Source organism: Trichomycterus rosablanca, chromosome 18, assembly GCF_030014385.1.
Source record: "Trichomycterus rosablanca isolate fTriRos1 chromosome 18, fTriRos1.hap1, whole genome shotgun sequence".
In the NCBI taxonomy this organism is placed as follows: domain Eukaryota; kingdom Metazoa; phylum Chordata; class Actinopteri; order Siluriformes; family Trichomycteridae; genus Trichomycterus; species Trichomycterus rosablanca.
This window is the reverse complement of record NC_086005.1, coordinates 795,573-811,998: the sequence shown is the minus strand read 5'-3', so window position 1 is coordinate 811,998 and position 16,426 is coordinate 795,573. Positions and strand designations below refer to the sequence as shown.

Sequence of the window (16,426 nt, the reverse complement as noted above, 5' to 3'; positions counted from 1 at the left end):
AGCAGCAAATTTACAATCGGGAAATGGATATGACTGAATAAAGTCTAGTCTAGAAAAAATTACGAACATTTTTTATTCTGCGTCATGAACCGGAACATCAACTGATCGATCAGTGCCCAGCCGTACAAATGCTGCCGTCTTTTGACTGAAAAAAGAAACAAATTCCCACAGACAAAGTCTTATAAGTAGCTTCTCACAAGAGCGGCTGTTGTTCTAGCTAAAAAGATCACACAGAGGTCACTCATGGTCTGGTGTCCACATACTTTTGTCCATATATAATGTATTAATGTAGACTGTAGATGGTGTGAACAGTTTCTAATTCTCATTATTTCTCATGTGTGTGTGTGTTGCTGAATCCTCCAGGCGTGCAGGTAAATTATTTCCTCATTTTCTTCTGCATGTTTCACTCGGCTGGATGAGTAAATTATATTTTATTTATTACATTTTATTTTACATCATTTTACTCTTTATTTTATTCTGCTTAACTCATCCCACCCTGACTGCAATTACAGAGTGACTTTATTCTGGAAACTTATTCAGTCACACACACACACACACACACACACACTATTTAGTTTTTCAGATTAACAGAGTGTAAAAAGATCTGCTCCAGAAACTGAATCAGCAGAACATTCAACCAAACACATCAAACAACCCTCAGGTGGCACTTGGATGGTGTTTAGGTGGCGCTCAGGGGGTGTGTAGATGCTCGAGTGGAGTTTAGGTGATGTTTAGGTGAACTTGGTAGTGTTTAGGTTCCATTCAGGTGGTGTTTAGGTGATGGTGTTTAGGTGATGGTGTTTAGGTGGCGCTCATGGGGTGTGTAGATGTCGCCCTGATGGTGTTTAGGTGGTGCTTGAGTGGAGTTCAGGTGGTGTTTAGGTGCCATTCAGCTGGTGTTTTGGTGGCAATTAGGTGGCACATTCAGGTGGTGTTTAGGTGGGGCTTAGGTGGTGTTTATGTGGCACATTCAGGTGGTGTTTAGGTGCTGTTAGGTGTTGTTTAGGTGAAGCTCGGTAGTGTTTAGGTGATGGTGTTTAGGTGGCGCTCATGGGGTGTGTAGATGTTGCCCTGATGGTGTTTAGGTGGTGCTCGAGTGGAGTTCAGGTGGTGTTTAGGTGCTTATGTGGCACATTTAGGTGGTGTTTATGTGGTGCTTGGGTGGTTTTCAGGTGGAGTTCAGGTGGTGTTTTGGTGGTACTCGGATGGTGTTTAGGGGCACTCAGGTGGCGCTCAGGTTGTGTTTAGATGGCGCTGAGGTAATGTTTAGATGGCGTTTAGGTGGTATTTAGGTAAAGCTCGTTTAGGTGGCACACGGATAATGTTTAGGTGGCACTCAGGTGGTGTTTAGGGGCACTCAGGTGGTGTTTAGGGGCACTCAGGTGGCGTTTAGGGGCACTCAGGTGGCGCTTAGGTGAAGCTAGGTAGATGGTACTCGGGAGGGTTTTAGGTGGTGCTCATGCGTGCATGCTTGAGTTTCCACTTCCCAAGAACAAATATTGTATTGGCTTTTCCTGAGCTGGATCGCCACCCTGACCAAGGTCTAAGTGGGACTGAAGCCAGGACGATCCTGAAAAAGTCATTATTGAATGATTGAAGAAATAAATGAATGAATTTCTAATGTTTCAATATTTGTAGGATTTTTTTGGATCTCTCCAAATTCACATAGTAGCCCGGTGCTGTCTGGGGCACCACAGAGACGACAGCCAAGTAACAAATATTATTTTATTATGAGTTTATTATTATTATAGATTATTTTTGCACAGAAGGTGATAATCAGGTTTCTGAGGTCACGCTGTAATTGCAGCACCTTCATGCTGAGATCTTTCATTATGACGAGATCTTCACGCTGAAGCTGATCAGTCTGCACTGATTGATATGAATATTGATTTTGATTTTGATATTTCTGTTGATGTTCTGTGTGTCGGTGGCGCTCCATTCTCCGATCGGTTCTGTATAGAACGGAGACGCTCAGAGAGGGAGAATGGATCGAGGAAGCTCACTGCCTAGCATGCTGGAGCAGAAGGTGAGGCTCCTGAGCAACATCCAGAGCTCTTCCAATCCTTTCTCCTTCACTTCTTCATGCTTGGTTCTCACATCTCATGCTGCTGCACTCTGGATGGTACATGTCATTAAAAACAGTCCAGAAAAAACCTCTGAGGTGGCAGATTTACTTTTTCAAACGTACCTGTGGTGCTTTCTTGGACTGGAGCGCTTGAGCTGAAGGCAACTGGATGTCTTTTAGGTTCTTGTAGACGTTTCACCTCTCATTGGAAAGCCTTCTTCAGTTCTAAAAGCAAATGGGAGTCCCTGGTATTAAACCTCTAGTGCGGTCGTCATTTTGGAGATGGTCCTGACCCACTGTGCCATCATGTGAGGGTGCATTCACATGAGAAGCCGCAAAGCCATGAACCATCAGATCCAGGGTTACAGCTCCACATGTATCTGTGTTTATCTGGATTTTCACTTTTAAACTTGTGTTACAGCTCCAGCTTCTGAGAAATGGTGAGAATCAGAATCGGCTTCTCCCAGAGTCTAAAACGCTTCTGGTTGAAAATAAAGCTTAACGTGGTTTAATGTAGTAAAAGAAGGAGACAGGAGCACTAAACTTCTCTTCATTATTACTGCTCATAAGTTCCTCCACTAATCACATTCCTCACTCGCTGTTTTACTACAATAAATCACGCTAAGTGTCATTCGTACGGCTTGAGTCGCTTTTACAGCCTTTTATCAAACAGTTTGTCTCATTGGAGGAGCTTTGAAAAGGTCGGCAAACTGGGTCAAAGTTCAATGAGGTGAACTTTGAGCGTCGCGGCAAGCGCAAACATGACAGCAAGAAGTGCCACACTCCTTAGGAAACAACGGCACAGAAGCGCAGAAATGGTTTTGCCGCTTCTCATGTGAATGCGCTCTTAAGGTCGCGTGGGTCGAGGTGTGAACGGGGGTTAAAAACCACCTATTAAGGGTCTCAAGACTGCTCTATAGGTGGCTGATAATTGGAGTCGTACAAAAAAAAAACCACCACCTCCGTTCAAAGAAGGTCATTCCAGTTGGTCATAGATGGCCTTTGTTACTCCTTGACTACCTTCAAGGTGACCCCACCAGAGATTAAAATACTTGCTGTCCAGTCTGCCGTGAAGCATGGGATAAACCACCCAAATCCAGCCGTACCCCACTAAGACTGCACCCCAAGTCTTTGGACTGGTAGCTAGTGCGTTAGACCGCTTCACAACCAAATGACCCACCTGAAAAGTTGAAAAGTTGATTTGATGGAAGGTTTGTGCTGGTCTGTTTACGTCACAGCTTCATCTACGTACAAACAAATTAAATTCGACCACATTCTCACGCCCATTTGTGCCGTCGGATTTAACTCATGCAGTTTGTTGCCGTGTCGTAAATATTGGGACAGGTGCACCTCTCTGAACGACACTTTAAGTTGAGAGTGAATGAATGAACCGTTTACTGTCTCATACAGGCTGCGTTTACTTCTTTTCAGATCTATCCGTATGAAATGCTCATTGTGACCCACAGAGGGCGCTGTAAGCTTCCACCGGGAGTGGACAGGACCAGACTAGAGGTACAACTCCATTTCCCACAATCCATTGCTCAGGATGGCTTAGGAATACATGGTTATGTTATTTACGTTTACTGTAATTGTGGGTTAGGAGCCTTGCACAAGGGCCCAACACTGACAGCTGGGCAGCGGGGTTTGAACCAATGACCAGCACAGAAAATAAAGCTGCACTTCAATCAACTACTGATATAAAAAAAATCAAACAACAACACTGAGCTGTGAAATATCTCGTCACTGGACTAACAGGATAATCAGGATAATCAGGTTACAATAAAAGGGTTTTTATTCATTCTGTTTATACATCAGTCATATCCAATTACCCAAATGTATTTCTCCTCACTGCTGCAGAGCCCGACCCTTACCGAGGAGGGTCGTGACTAACACATGCCCCCTTCCACACGGCCACTTCTTTCCACCCGCACAAGGCTGGTTCCTACAGGGATCAGAGTTGTGTCACACACTGCTCTCCATTATTCACCAACTCTGTGCAGCACCTCAACCAGCCAGCAGAGGCCGCTATTACATCAGTGATGAGGAATCCCCTAAACCAGGGGTCCCCAATTATTTTTTCTCAAGGGCCACATTTAACTATCATCGCAAAGGCAAGGGCCAGTGAGGTATTACTATTATTACTATTATTATTATTATTATTATTATGTAATTACCTAACTGACCTAACTGCAGTTAACTGATCTTATTCACCATTCAGTGGGAGAAGTGACAGCAGCAGGTTGTGTGTGGATACAGCGCATGTAAGTCGTAAAACATGGCCAATGCTAAAAAACTAAAAGTTGATCATGAAAATAGACAATTCAGTTCTTATTTTACGGGGCATACAAACGTTTAGCCAACTTGCTTAATATGCTCTCGAACTGTAGCAGTCTGCAAGGTGGCTAATATAGAACGGCACTTCCAAGCACGTCACAGCAGCGTTAATCAGAGAGTTGAAAAGAAAAGATTGCAAATGTGATTGCTGCCTACAAGGCTTCTTACCCTTTGCTAGTTCCACGACATACGCAGAGACGCTACCGTTGCATTCTCTTGTGCAGATGTAGTTTCACGACGTACATGCGTTGTATCCACACAGAGCTTGCGAGCAGTTAGATACTTTTTTTTTTTACCAGTGACGTATTGACATAATAATAATAAGTTACACTTATATAGCGCCTTTCACAAAAACCCAAGGTCGCTTGACATATTGGCAGCGGGCCACCGGTTGGACTTTATGTCTGTGTGGGTGCCCGGCCAGTCAGTAGCACAACTAAAATTCAAACTTGAGAGCTGGAGATCTCAGCGGTGGTGCACTAGCGTGTTTTACCTCTGTGCCACCCGAGCGCCAAATGTATAAAACTTCATAAGGTGTAAAACTGATTGGGTCTGAGTTTTGGGACTGACCGTGATGTGAGTGTGTTTGTTTTTACAGAGGCATCTCTCTCCTGAAGATTTCCTGAGTCTGTTCGGGATGCCCATGTCAGAATTCGACCGCATGTCGCTGTGGAAACGAAACGAACTGAAGAAAAAAGTTTCACTTTTCTAACACACACACACACACACACAGTCGTCTCAATCTGAACTCTCCACGCGAACCATTTCAACCCCCGACCGTCACATCCATCCCAGTCAGTAATCCAGTCGTACTCCACCTCACTTCTAACTTCTACACAAACCAGACTCACGTTCTCATCATACAAGATACTAAAATACTAACTGATCGTCCTGCTGGAGATCCGCCGTCCTGCAACACACCCTCTGCATTCGCTTATAATGAAAAATAACAACATATGAGATCTGAGCAGCACAGTGGGCAGCGCTGTCACCTCACAGCCAGAAGGTCCTGGGTTCAATTCCTTTCTGTGTGGAGTTTGCATGTTCTGGGTTTCCTCCTGTCTGGGGTGTTTCCTGCCTTTCGCTCAATGAATCAGACCCACTGAGACCCTGACCAGGATAAAGCAGTGGTAATCCAGACACTGAATAAATGAATAAATTAATCTCTAATATGATTCTATTGTTTATTATTGAATAAATAATAAGGATTTTAATTGTAATACTCTGTTTAACACTGCCATGGTGTGAAAAAGTATTTACCCCCGTTTTTGTCGCACCAAATGATTTATATACTGTATATATTATATTATATTTTATAGTAAAACACACAGGACGATCCCTAAATCTTTGGGCTTGTGTTATTGCACACATCCAGAATAAACATTGAATTGCGTCAGAGTGGATGAGGTGTAATTCCACCTTTTTGACACCAGGTGGCACCAGAATTTTCACATTGATGTTTATTATGCTCCCAGCAGTGTTTCAACTGGGAGTCTGATTTATTATGCTAAAGGCCCCAGACAGGTCGCCAGTTGTGGGAGGAAAGCTCTGTAACAGGGAGAACATGCAAACTCCACACAAACCAAGGTCCTTCTTGCTGTTAGGCGACAGTGCCACCCACTGCACCATCATGTCGCCCCTGTACATTCAGTCCTGAGCAAAAATGTGGGCGTGTGCACATATCCTGCTGATCTCCTAAAGCATATTTAATATAAAGTGTTACTGACAGTTTTTCTTTTATCTCCCTTATTTATTCTACAGTATTTTAAACGCTCTGTAGATTTATAATGTGTCTAAATATAAAATAAAATACAATCTGTTTAATCGGGGACATTTAAACGCTCTTTTTATTAAACACATTTAATTTATGCATTTTCTCCATTTTTCTCCCGGGCTTTAGGGCGTCCAATTGCCTGATTGCGTCACGCTTCCTCTCCACCAGTGCCGATCCCCACTCTGATCGAGGAGAACGAGGCTAACCCACGCCCACTCTGACACGTGGGCAGCAGACGTATGCATACTTTGACTAGTGCAGTGCAGCTCAGCGTTGTGTACGGAGAGACGCACCCTGATCAACGCACTCTTTTCCCATCTCTGTTCAGGCGCCATCAATCAGCCAGCAGAGGTCGTAATTGCACCAGTCATGGGAGAGAGACCCTATCCGGCTTAGTCCCGCCCATATCTGAACAACAGGCCAATCGTTGTTCATGTGGCCGCTCAGCCTTAGCCGGCAGGCAGAGCTGAGATTCGATACGATGTATTCGAGATCCAGCTCTGGTTCCAGCGTGTGTTTTTACCGCTGCGCCACCTGAGCGGCCCCGTAATAGTCATTTTAATACATTTATGATTTATTTAATTAACATGTTTTATCATAATTAAAATCTGTGTAAAGATTTGAATATTTTGGAGATTTTATAGATGCTGCTGCGCTGCTACTTCCCTCCAAAACTGCTCATTATTACACTGACAAATATTATTCAAATAAAATTATATTTAATGAATCTAATTGTAGGAAAAAGCTTGTAAAAGTTGGATTATCGCCTTATTCCTTTTTTTTATCAGTATGATTCTTAAAGTGTCCTGTTAAATCTGTAATATCAGCATAAATGTACATACATTTTGATTTATATTTACAGTCACCAACTGCATTTATTTTTATTTATTTACTACCAGTTCTGTGGTAATCAATCCAGTGAACATTTAGCTCTGTATAATTTCTGTCATGAAAACAATGAAAAGTGGATTATTATATTATTATTATTATTATTATTATTATTATTATTATTATTATATATTGACATGATATGCCATCCTACCTGATTCTGTTTTAAATTTCTGAATCAAAGTAAATAAGCTTCACAGTAAAGCTTATTATTTAGCTCATCTATTAAAGACGAGAAATAATAAAAAAATACAAAACTAATAGAAATGAATAAATGTGTTTTGTTCAGATTCTGTGCAGCGAGTCCAAATGCAAACTGGAAAAAACCACAATCCTCATGCAAAGCAGCTCGTACAGGATCATAAACCATCCTGCACACTTTCACTTTCAGTGCAGTGTAGGGACTAAAGTATTGGGACACCCCATTTAGTTCTTGAATGTGTGTGTTTCAGCCTCAACAATCGCTAACAGGTGAAATAAATCAATTATATGAGGGAAATTATATGCTTCTGAGTTTGCAGCAACAGTTTAGGGAAGGTCCCTTCTTGTTTCAGCATGACTCAAGCTCTGTAAGGACATGAAGAAAAGTTCGGTTTTAAAAACTCCAGTGTCCTGCACAGAGCCCTGATCCAGCCCCGCTCAACAGCTCTGGGATGAATTGGAACACCAACATCGGGGCCCAGCCATGAATGTGGAAGTCAAATAAAGTCAAAGCATGACTTCTATAAACAGATGATCTGATACCTCGTATGTGAGTTGGTGTGTTTCTCAGTTGTACCAGTAGGTGTCGCTCTAACACTGCAGAGCTGCTGATGCGCTCTCTATACAGGTGGACAAAATATTGGAAACTGGTGGGACTGTGTTTATATCAGGAGCTCATGAGAATTTGGGCTGGATGGAAACACCCCAGACAGGTCGCCAGTTCATTACAGACCAGTCCCACACACGCTTCGACAATTTAATGTATCTCTAATTAGCCTGGCTGCATGTCTTTGGACTTGTGGGAGGAAACCGGAGCGTCTGGACGAAACCCACACTAACACAGGGCCCCAAATGTTAATCATTTATTCATGTTTTACCACCGCTTCATCCTATTTAGGGTCGCTTGGGTACAAGTCACTGGGCGAAAGGTAGGAAACACCCCGGACAGGTTGCCAGTCTATCACAACGCGCACACACACACACACCCATACCTAGGGAGACTTTAGTATTCTCCAATTAACCTGACTGCATGTCTTTGGACTTGTGGGAGGAAAACGGAGCATCTAGAGGAAAACCACACTGACACGAGGAGAACATGCGAACTCCACACAGAAAGGACCCTGGCTGCACGGCTGGGGAATCAAACCCAGACTCTTCTTGCTGTGAGGTGCCAGCGCTGCCCACTGTACCACAGTGCCTCCCCAAATGTAAATCATTCATTCATTCATTGTCTGTTTTTACCACCACTTCATCGTATTAAGGGTCGTGGTGGGTACAAGTCACTGGGCGAAAGGTAGGAAACACCCTGGACAGATCGCCAGTCCATCATAGGGCACACACACACACACACACACACACACACCTAGGGAGACTTTAGTATCTACAATTAACCTGATTAAACGTCTTAAGACGGAAATTGAAGAACCCAGAGGAAACCCACAAAGACACGAGGAGAACATGCAAATCAAACCCAGGCCCTTCTTGCTGTGAGGTGACAGTGCTGCCCAGTGTACCACAGTGCCACCTCAAATGTTAATAAATAAATGTCATATAAATAAGGGCTAACCTAGCAGTTAAGGTACTGAACTAGTTCTTTAATTTCCTTTGGGATCAATAAAGTATCCATCCATCTATCCATCTATCTATCTATCTAGCTATCTAGCATAGCCATAGCCTAGTGGTTAAGGTACTGGACTAGTAACCAGAAGGTCGCTGGTTCAAGCCCCACCACTGCAGGTTGCTGCTGTTGGGCCCTTGAGCAAGGCCCTTAACCCTCAATTGCTCAGACTTTATAGTGCAACTGTATTGTAAGCCACTTTGGATAAAGGCGTCCGCTAAATGCTGAAAATGTAAATATATCTGTGTGGGTTTCCTCCCACAGTCCAAAGACATGCAAGTGAGGTGAATTGAAGATACTAAATTGTCCATGACTGTGTTTGATATAAACTTGTGAACTGAAGAGTCTTGGGTAATGAGTAACTACCGTTCCTGTCATGAGTGTAACCAAAGTGTAAAACATGACGTTACAACCCTAATAAACAAACTAACAGTAAATCTATCTGTCTGTCTATCTATCATCTGTCTATCTATCTATCTATCTATCTATCTATCTATCTATCTATCTATCTATCTATCTATCTATCTATCTATCTATCTATCTATCTATCTATCTATCTATCTGTATGTCTGTCTGTCTGTCTATCTATCTGTCTGTCTATCTATCATCTGTCTATCTATCTATCTATCTATCTATCTATCTATCTATCTATCTATCTATCTATCTATCTATCTATCTATCTATCTATCTATCTATCTATCTATCTATCTATCTATCTATCTATCTATCTAGCATAGCCATAGCCTAGTGGTTAAGGTACTGGACTAGTAACCAGAAGGTCGTTGGTTCAAGGTCTGCTGTTGGGCCCTTGAGCAACCCTTAACCCTCAATTGCTCAGACTTTATAGTGCAACTGTATTGTAAGCCACTTTGGATAAAGGCGTCCACTAAAAATGTAAATATATCTGTGTGGGTTTCCTCCCACAGTCCAAAGACATGCAAGTGAGGTGAATTGAAGATACTAAATTGTCCATGACTGTGTTTGATATAAACTTGTGAACTGAAGAGTCTTGGGTAATGAGTAACTACCGTTCCTGTCATGAGTGTAACCAAAGTGTAAAACATGACGTTACAACCCTAATAAACAAACTAACAGTAAATCTATCTGTCTGTCTATCTATCATCTGTCTATCTATCTATCTATCTATCTATCTATCTATCTATCTATCTATCTATCTATCTATCTATCTATCTATCTATCTATCTATCTATCTATCTATCTATCTATCTGTCTGTCTGTCTGTCTGTCTATCTATCTGTCTGTCTATCTATCATCTGTCTATCTATCTATCTATCTATCTATCTATCTATCTATCTATCTATCTATCTATCTATCTATCTATCTATCTATCTATCTATCTATCTATCTATCTATCTATCTATCTATCTATCTATCTATCTTGGGTAATGAGTAACTACCGTTCCTGTCATGAGTGTAACCAAAGTGTAAAACATGACGTTACAACCCTAATAAACAAACTAACAGTAAATCTATCTGTCTGTCTATCTATCATCTGTCTATCTATCTATCTATCTATCTATCTATCTATCTATCTATCTATCTATCTATCTATCTATCTATCTATCTGTATGTCTGTCTGTCTGTCTATCTATCTGTCTGTCTATCTATCATCTGTCTATCTATCTATCTATCTATCTATCTATCTATCTATCTATCTATCTATCTATCTATCTATCTATCTATCTATCTATCTATCTATCTATCTATCTATCTATCTATCTATCTATCTATCTATCTATCTATCTATCTATCTAGCATAGCCATAGCCTAGTGGTTAAGGTACTGGACTAGTAACCAGAAGGTCGTTGGTTCAAGGTCTGCTGTTGGGCCCTTGAGCAACCCTTAACCCTCAATTGCTCAGACTTTATAGTGCAACTGTATTGTAAGCCACTTTGGATAAAGGCGTCCACTAAAAATGTAAATATATCTGTGTGGGTTTCCTCCCACAGTCCAAAGACATGCAAGTGAGGTGAATTGAAGATACTAAATTGTCCATGACTGTGTTTGATATAAACTTGTGAACTGAAGAGTCTTGGGTAATGAGTAACTACCGTTCCTGTCATGAGTGTAACCAAAGTGTAAAACATGACGTTACAACCCTAATAAACAAACTAACAGTAAATCTATCTGTCTATCTGTCTGTCTATCATCTGTCTGTCCATCCATCCATCCATCTATCCATCTATCCATCTATCTATCTATCTATCTATCTATCTATCTATCTATCTATCTAGTAATCAGAAGGTTGCCAGGTTGCCACTGTTGGGCCTTTAAGTAAAGCACTTAACCCTCAATTGCTTGGATAATATATACTATCACTGTATTGTAAGTCGCTTTGGATAAAACCGTCTGTAAAATGCTGATAATGTAAACGTAAATGTAAATTTCCCCCCCCGTTCATTCCGCTCTGCTGATCTGTGAACTACATCGTCCTTGCTTTGTGAACTACATTACCCATGATCCCTCGCGAAGCACGCAGTCGCCATGTTGTAGGAAATCCGTTGGCCGAGTGGATTAGTTTAATCCGAGAGAACAGAGGGGGAGTCCGGACCGTTTAACTCAGCAGCTCGGTGCACAGAGCCAACAGGTCCGAAAGCGGATGACATAAAGGATTCGTGGGGAGGTTTTTCGGGGTGTTTGTGGACCGTTTGGGCGCTGTGGAGAGTAAACTGTGGATAGTTTAGCTCAGTGAGGACTGTTGGTATTTCCTCTCATTTACATCCTGACTGACTGACTGACAGCACCGGCTCGCGCTCTGCTAACCCGACACCACAACAGAAAGCGTCAAATTGATCAGATTTGGGTGTTGAATTCTCTCCCTCTCCCCCTCTCCCCCCGGTGTTAATGTTTATGTTCGTGTTTGGTGTAATCAGGAGGAATAAACCGGCTCTCCTGGGTTAGAGAGGAGCAGCTGTGCGGTTAGTCGGTGTGTTAGCTGTAGCTCGCTCGCTATATTCAACAGAAGAGGATTAAACATGTCCGCCAAGGAGCCAATCAAAGTGTCCACCACCGAGCGGCCCGTTAAAGGTAATAATGATTATTATTCTGTTATTCCTGCTGTTAGAAGGTGTGCTAGTTCGGCTAAAATTGGGACACTGCTGCGGGCTCGTACTGCAATACAGTATAGCATTAAAGCCGCAGTACTGGACATTTGTGTTTTGTGTGATTTGTCGCCCTCTGTGGCAGAAATGCGGTACTGCAACGATCAGCCATAACATTAAAACCACCTCCTGTGCACTGCATGCTTTGTTACCCCCTTTCATGCTGTTCTTCAATGGTCAGGACCACCACAGAGCAGGTATTATTTAGGTGGTGGATGATTCTCAGCACTGCACTGACACTGACATGGTGCTGGTGTGTTAGTGTGTGTTGTGCTGGTATGAGTGGAGTTTTTAAACACCGTGCCCACTCACTGTCCACTCTATCAGACGCTCCTACCTAGTCGGTCCACCTTGTAGATGTAAGGTCAGAGACGATCGCTCATCTATCGCTGCTGTTTGAGTCGGTCGTCTTCTAGACCTTCATCAGTGGTCACAGGACGCTGCCCACGGGGCGCTGTTGGCTGGATGTTTTGGGTCGGTGGACGATTCTCAGTCCAGCAGTGACAGTGAGGTGTTTGAAAACTCCAGCAGCGCTGCTGTGTCCGATCCGCTCACACCAGCACAACACACACTAACACACCACCACCATGTCAGTGTCACTGCAGTGCTGAGAATCATCCACCACCTAAATAATACCTGCTCTGTGGTGGTCCTGTGGGGGTCCTGACCATTGAAGAACAGGGTGAAAGGGGGTAACAAAGCATGCAGAGAAACAGATGGACTACAGTCAGTAATTGTAGAACTACAAAGTGGACAGTGAGTGTAGAAACAAGGAGGTGGTTTTAATGTTATGACCAAACGTTTACCTTGACACTTGACCATGAGTGTGTGTGTAAACATGCCATATCAAAATAGACTGACCTCGGCTACAAAAACACCTCGGTCACTTTGTAGTATGTATGTAGGAATTTGTGCCCATTCCATCAAAATATGACAGTTTTTCTAACCCTGGGTCTTGCTGGAACACAGAAGGGCCTTCCCTAAACTGTTCCTGATCAATCGGAAGCACGTAATGTCCTTTATATTATCGGTTCATTACACCTGGCTGAAACACATACATGTACAATTAGAAGGGGTGTCCTAATACTTATGTCCATATAGCGTATGTGCACTTTGGCTTGTGCTTCACACCCCCTCCTTTTTTGATCCCGATTTAGTCATTTCCACTTCCCATTTGTAATTATTCTGCCTGTCAGTTCTTATGATTAAATAAATAGAAATGCTTTAAACGGTTTCCTCAGATGTTTAAGTTTGGGTGGCGAACCGAATGCGCTAGGGTTGAGCTCTCGAGTCGCTGTTGACTAGTCGGGCGTCCGTACAGACGTGCCTGTATGAGGGAGGGAGAGGTCGAACAGGGTTCCTCACTGCCGCTGCGATTGCGGCCTCTTCCGGCGCGTTGAGGCGACTGCACGGGTCATGAGCGACGCGCTGTAGGCGACTGCACGGATGCGCGCTTTTAAAGGTGTGTGTGATGGTCTGCGGCTTGTTCTGGTCTAAGTGGGGGTCTGCACTGGTGATGGAAGTTACTTAGGGAATTGGATATGACTAAACTGGGAAGAAACTGCCAAACTGGGATTTATAAGAGGTTCGAATTGCAGCACATTTAATCAAACTGAAATCATTAACAATCATTTTTAAATTAGGGAAATGAGTTTGTGGGAGCGTAAAGACTAAGGTACAAGACTAGTGATCAGAAGGTTGCTGGTTCAAAGCCCCACCGCCAAATTAAACCTTCTCCTACGTGCCATAGATCCTGGTATCCAAGTTCTGAGTATCAGCCGATACCGATTGAATGTGATTATTTCATTTAGGGTTGCACACTTTGCCAATTTTAAGGGCAGCTGTAGCTAAGCGGGTAAGGTACTGGACTAGTAATCAAAAGGTTGCCAGTTTAAGCCCCACCACTACCAAAATGCAACTGTTGGGCCCTTGAGCAAGGCCCTTAACCCTTAAATGCTTAGATTGTATTCGGTCGTAGTTGTAAGTTGCTTTGGATAAAAGCGACCACTAAATATTGCAAATGTAAAAATTTCTGGCAACCACATAACCAGAGACGATCACACCCCCGCTCCGATTTGCGTCTCCTGGCGCTTCTTTTTACCTGCCAGAGACGCAGTTGCAGCAGCGATGAGGATCTTAGGAATCGTTCGACCTTTCCATCCTTCCCTCAGACACGGCCGGTCGATAGCACAGCTAAGATCTGAACTTTAGAGCTATCAGTTAATCGCTCTCATCCTTCTTTTATTCTATTAGATGGTTTATACTTGTATTTCGGTTCCCTTAGTCCAGACCAACCGAGAAAGTGGTACATTGGTACGTTTTCGTCTTGGTTTGATTAGTGTTCAGATTGCTTAGATGGCTTAGTGCACTTATCGGGGTCGTGTTCACCTGCTGGTATTTTTACCAACTTGAAACACAAGAAGAGCGGGTAAAATGAATCAAGGAGTCAAAACAGCACCAGAAATTCCTGCAGAACAACAGCTTGTGACATTATGTCCTGTGTTTGGTCCGTATTGTGTTCACACCTGAAACGAATCGCACCAAAATGTGTTCAGAAACTCTAAACGTCGCTCAGGTGGCGAAGCGGTAAAACACGCTAGCACACCAGAGCTGGGATCTCGACTACATCGTATCGAATCTCAGCTGGTCTGGGCGGCCACGTGAACAACGTTTGGCTGTCGTTCATCCAGGTTAGGGAGCCGGACAGGGAGCTCATAACTGCTGCAATTACGACCTCTGCTGGCTGGTTGATGGCTCAGCTCTCGATCGATGTGAGGAACAGCGAGGGGAAACACGGGGGCGAGGATGTAAACAGGTGGTGGAGCGCAATATAGTTTCTATCAGAATACATCAGCACACACACGAGTTTTACAGTATCTCTGACCTGATCGTTCTCTACAAAACTAAATATTTATTAACCTCCAACTCACTATAGAACAAGCCATGCTGCTCGTGTTGCCAAATCCACTCAGATTCATTTATTTCATCGGCGCACAAACTCTCATCTCTGGCTGCTTGTTGATGTGCATGTTTGGACGTGGTATCATTAAACCTTTCATCACTTCTCACGTGTGTTTTCGTGACAGAACGTAGTTTTGGAGAGCAGAGAAGCTCGCCTGTGATTCCCCCTGGTGATAGATGATGTAAAACCCCCCATCGCCCATCAGTGGTGTAGTGTGAACATTACAGTGACCAGGTGTTAATCAGAGTGTCGTGTCGTGTAAACTTGGCATAAGCTGTTCAACAGCCAGGTGTATGTTTACATTTACATTTACACTGTTGCAGCGTGTCAGACATATAAAATAATAATAAAAAATGAATGTTACTGTTTTCTGTTTTGGATTAATTATTTATGTAAACAAAATACAGAAATATTTGTAATAATGAGTGTTCTTTGTACAATTATCACATTCGTTCTCTGAACATCTGCACATATTTAAACAAAACCTGTTCATGTAACTCAAATATGCCTAAATGTGCTGAATCGAAATCGAATCGAAAATCGAAGATCGAACCTTGTGAATCGGAATCGAATCGACCCAGGAAATTAGTGGTGATACCCAGCCCTACTAAAAATCGTGAGAAAAAGGGAGAAAAAGCATAAAGAAAGAAACTCTAAACTCTAAACTGCTCAGGCGTCTCAGGTCTCAGAGTTTGGTTACACTTACTGTAACGAACCAAACCACGAACAGAGCCACCGCAACAGGGTCTGATTTAATCCAACCAAAGCTGACGAGCATGAACACACCCTAAATCGGGGTTCTTTAAACCGTGGGTTGTGACCCTTGGGCTGGTCGCAGAGAAAAATAATAATAATGAAATTGACAAATTTTAACAGGCACAAACACAGAAGCATGGAGCGTTTTAAACCCGATATAAACCCCAAAAGAGGTTCCACCCAGTGTTACTGAGGTGTTCCTAATAAAGTGCTCTCTTCCTGTCCGGTGTTGGTATGTTTAGTATCTGGTTAATGTGTAACTGTGAGGCTCCTGTAAAAGAAATGATCATAAAGCAGGAGAGGATCATCGCGTGACCTTCAGCCGTCAAGGAATGAAAACATTTCTATTTATATCAGCGCAACATTGAATGATAATCATCAGCAAATCAGATCCATCGCTCGTTATTACGGCTGGGGCGGCACGGTGGGTAGCACTGTCGCCTTAAAGCCAGAAGGTCCTGGGTTCCATTCCCCGGTGGAGCTGGAATCTCTAGCTCTAATCCTGACCTCAGATAGATAACGATGCACCACAAGACAGTTAAAAATCGGTGCACATGTGCCACGATTCGAATCGGTTATTTATTTTGGATGAATCGATGTTCACTTTAAACAGCAGAGGGCGCTGGCGCTATTCACCCTACCTGTTTGACGGCACTTTACAAAGTTGCCAGGTAGGGGATTTTCCAGCCAAATGTATTCATGTAAG

General features: G+C 42.9%; 2 protein-coding genes across 6 annotated transcripts in view; both read left to right on the top strand.

Moving 5' to 3' along the window:
* dmtn (dematin actin binding protein) overlaps positions 1-6,223 on the top strand; it is a 38,206-nt gene extending 31,983 nt beyond the window's left edge. For 2 of the 3 annotated variants that reach the window (XM_063014555.1, XM_063014557.1), the window contains exons 13-14: positions 1,961-2,026; positions 3,497-3,577. In XM_063014555.1, the coding sequence (XP_062870625.1) occupies positions 1,961-2,010 (50 nt within the window). In that variant the 3' untranslated portion in view covers positions 2,011-2,026; positions 3,497-3,577. Of the gene's footprint in view, positions 1-1,960; positions 2,027-3,496; positions 3,578-4,997 lie in introns of those variants that run through there. The other variant, XM_063014558.1, reaches the window with a different exon arrangement.
* Positions 6,224-11,440: 5,217 nt separating this feature from the next.
* ppp3ccb (protein phosphatase 3, catalytic subunit, gamma isozyme, b) overlaps positions 11,441-16,426 on the top strand; it is a 41,602-nt gene continuing 36,616 nt past the window's right edge. For all 3 annotated transcript variants that reach the window (XM_063014554.1, XM_063014553.1, XM_063014552.1), the window contains exon 1: positions 11,441-11,928. In XM_063014554.1, coding sequence (XP_062870624.1) covers positions 11,877-11,928 — 52 coding nt within the window. In that variant the 5' untranslated portion in view covers positions 11,441-11,876. The remainder of the gene's footprint in view (positions 11,929-16,426) is intronic.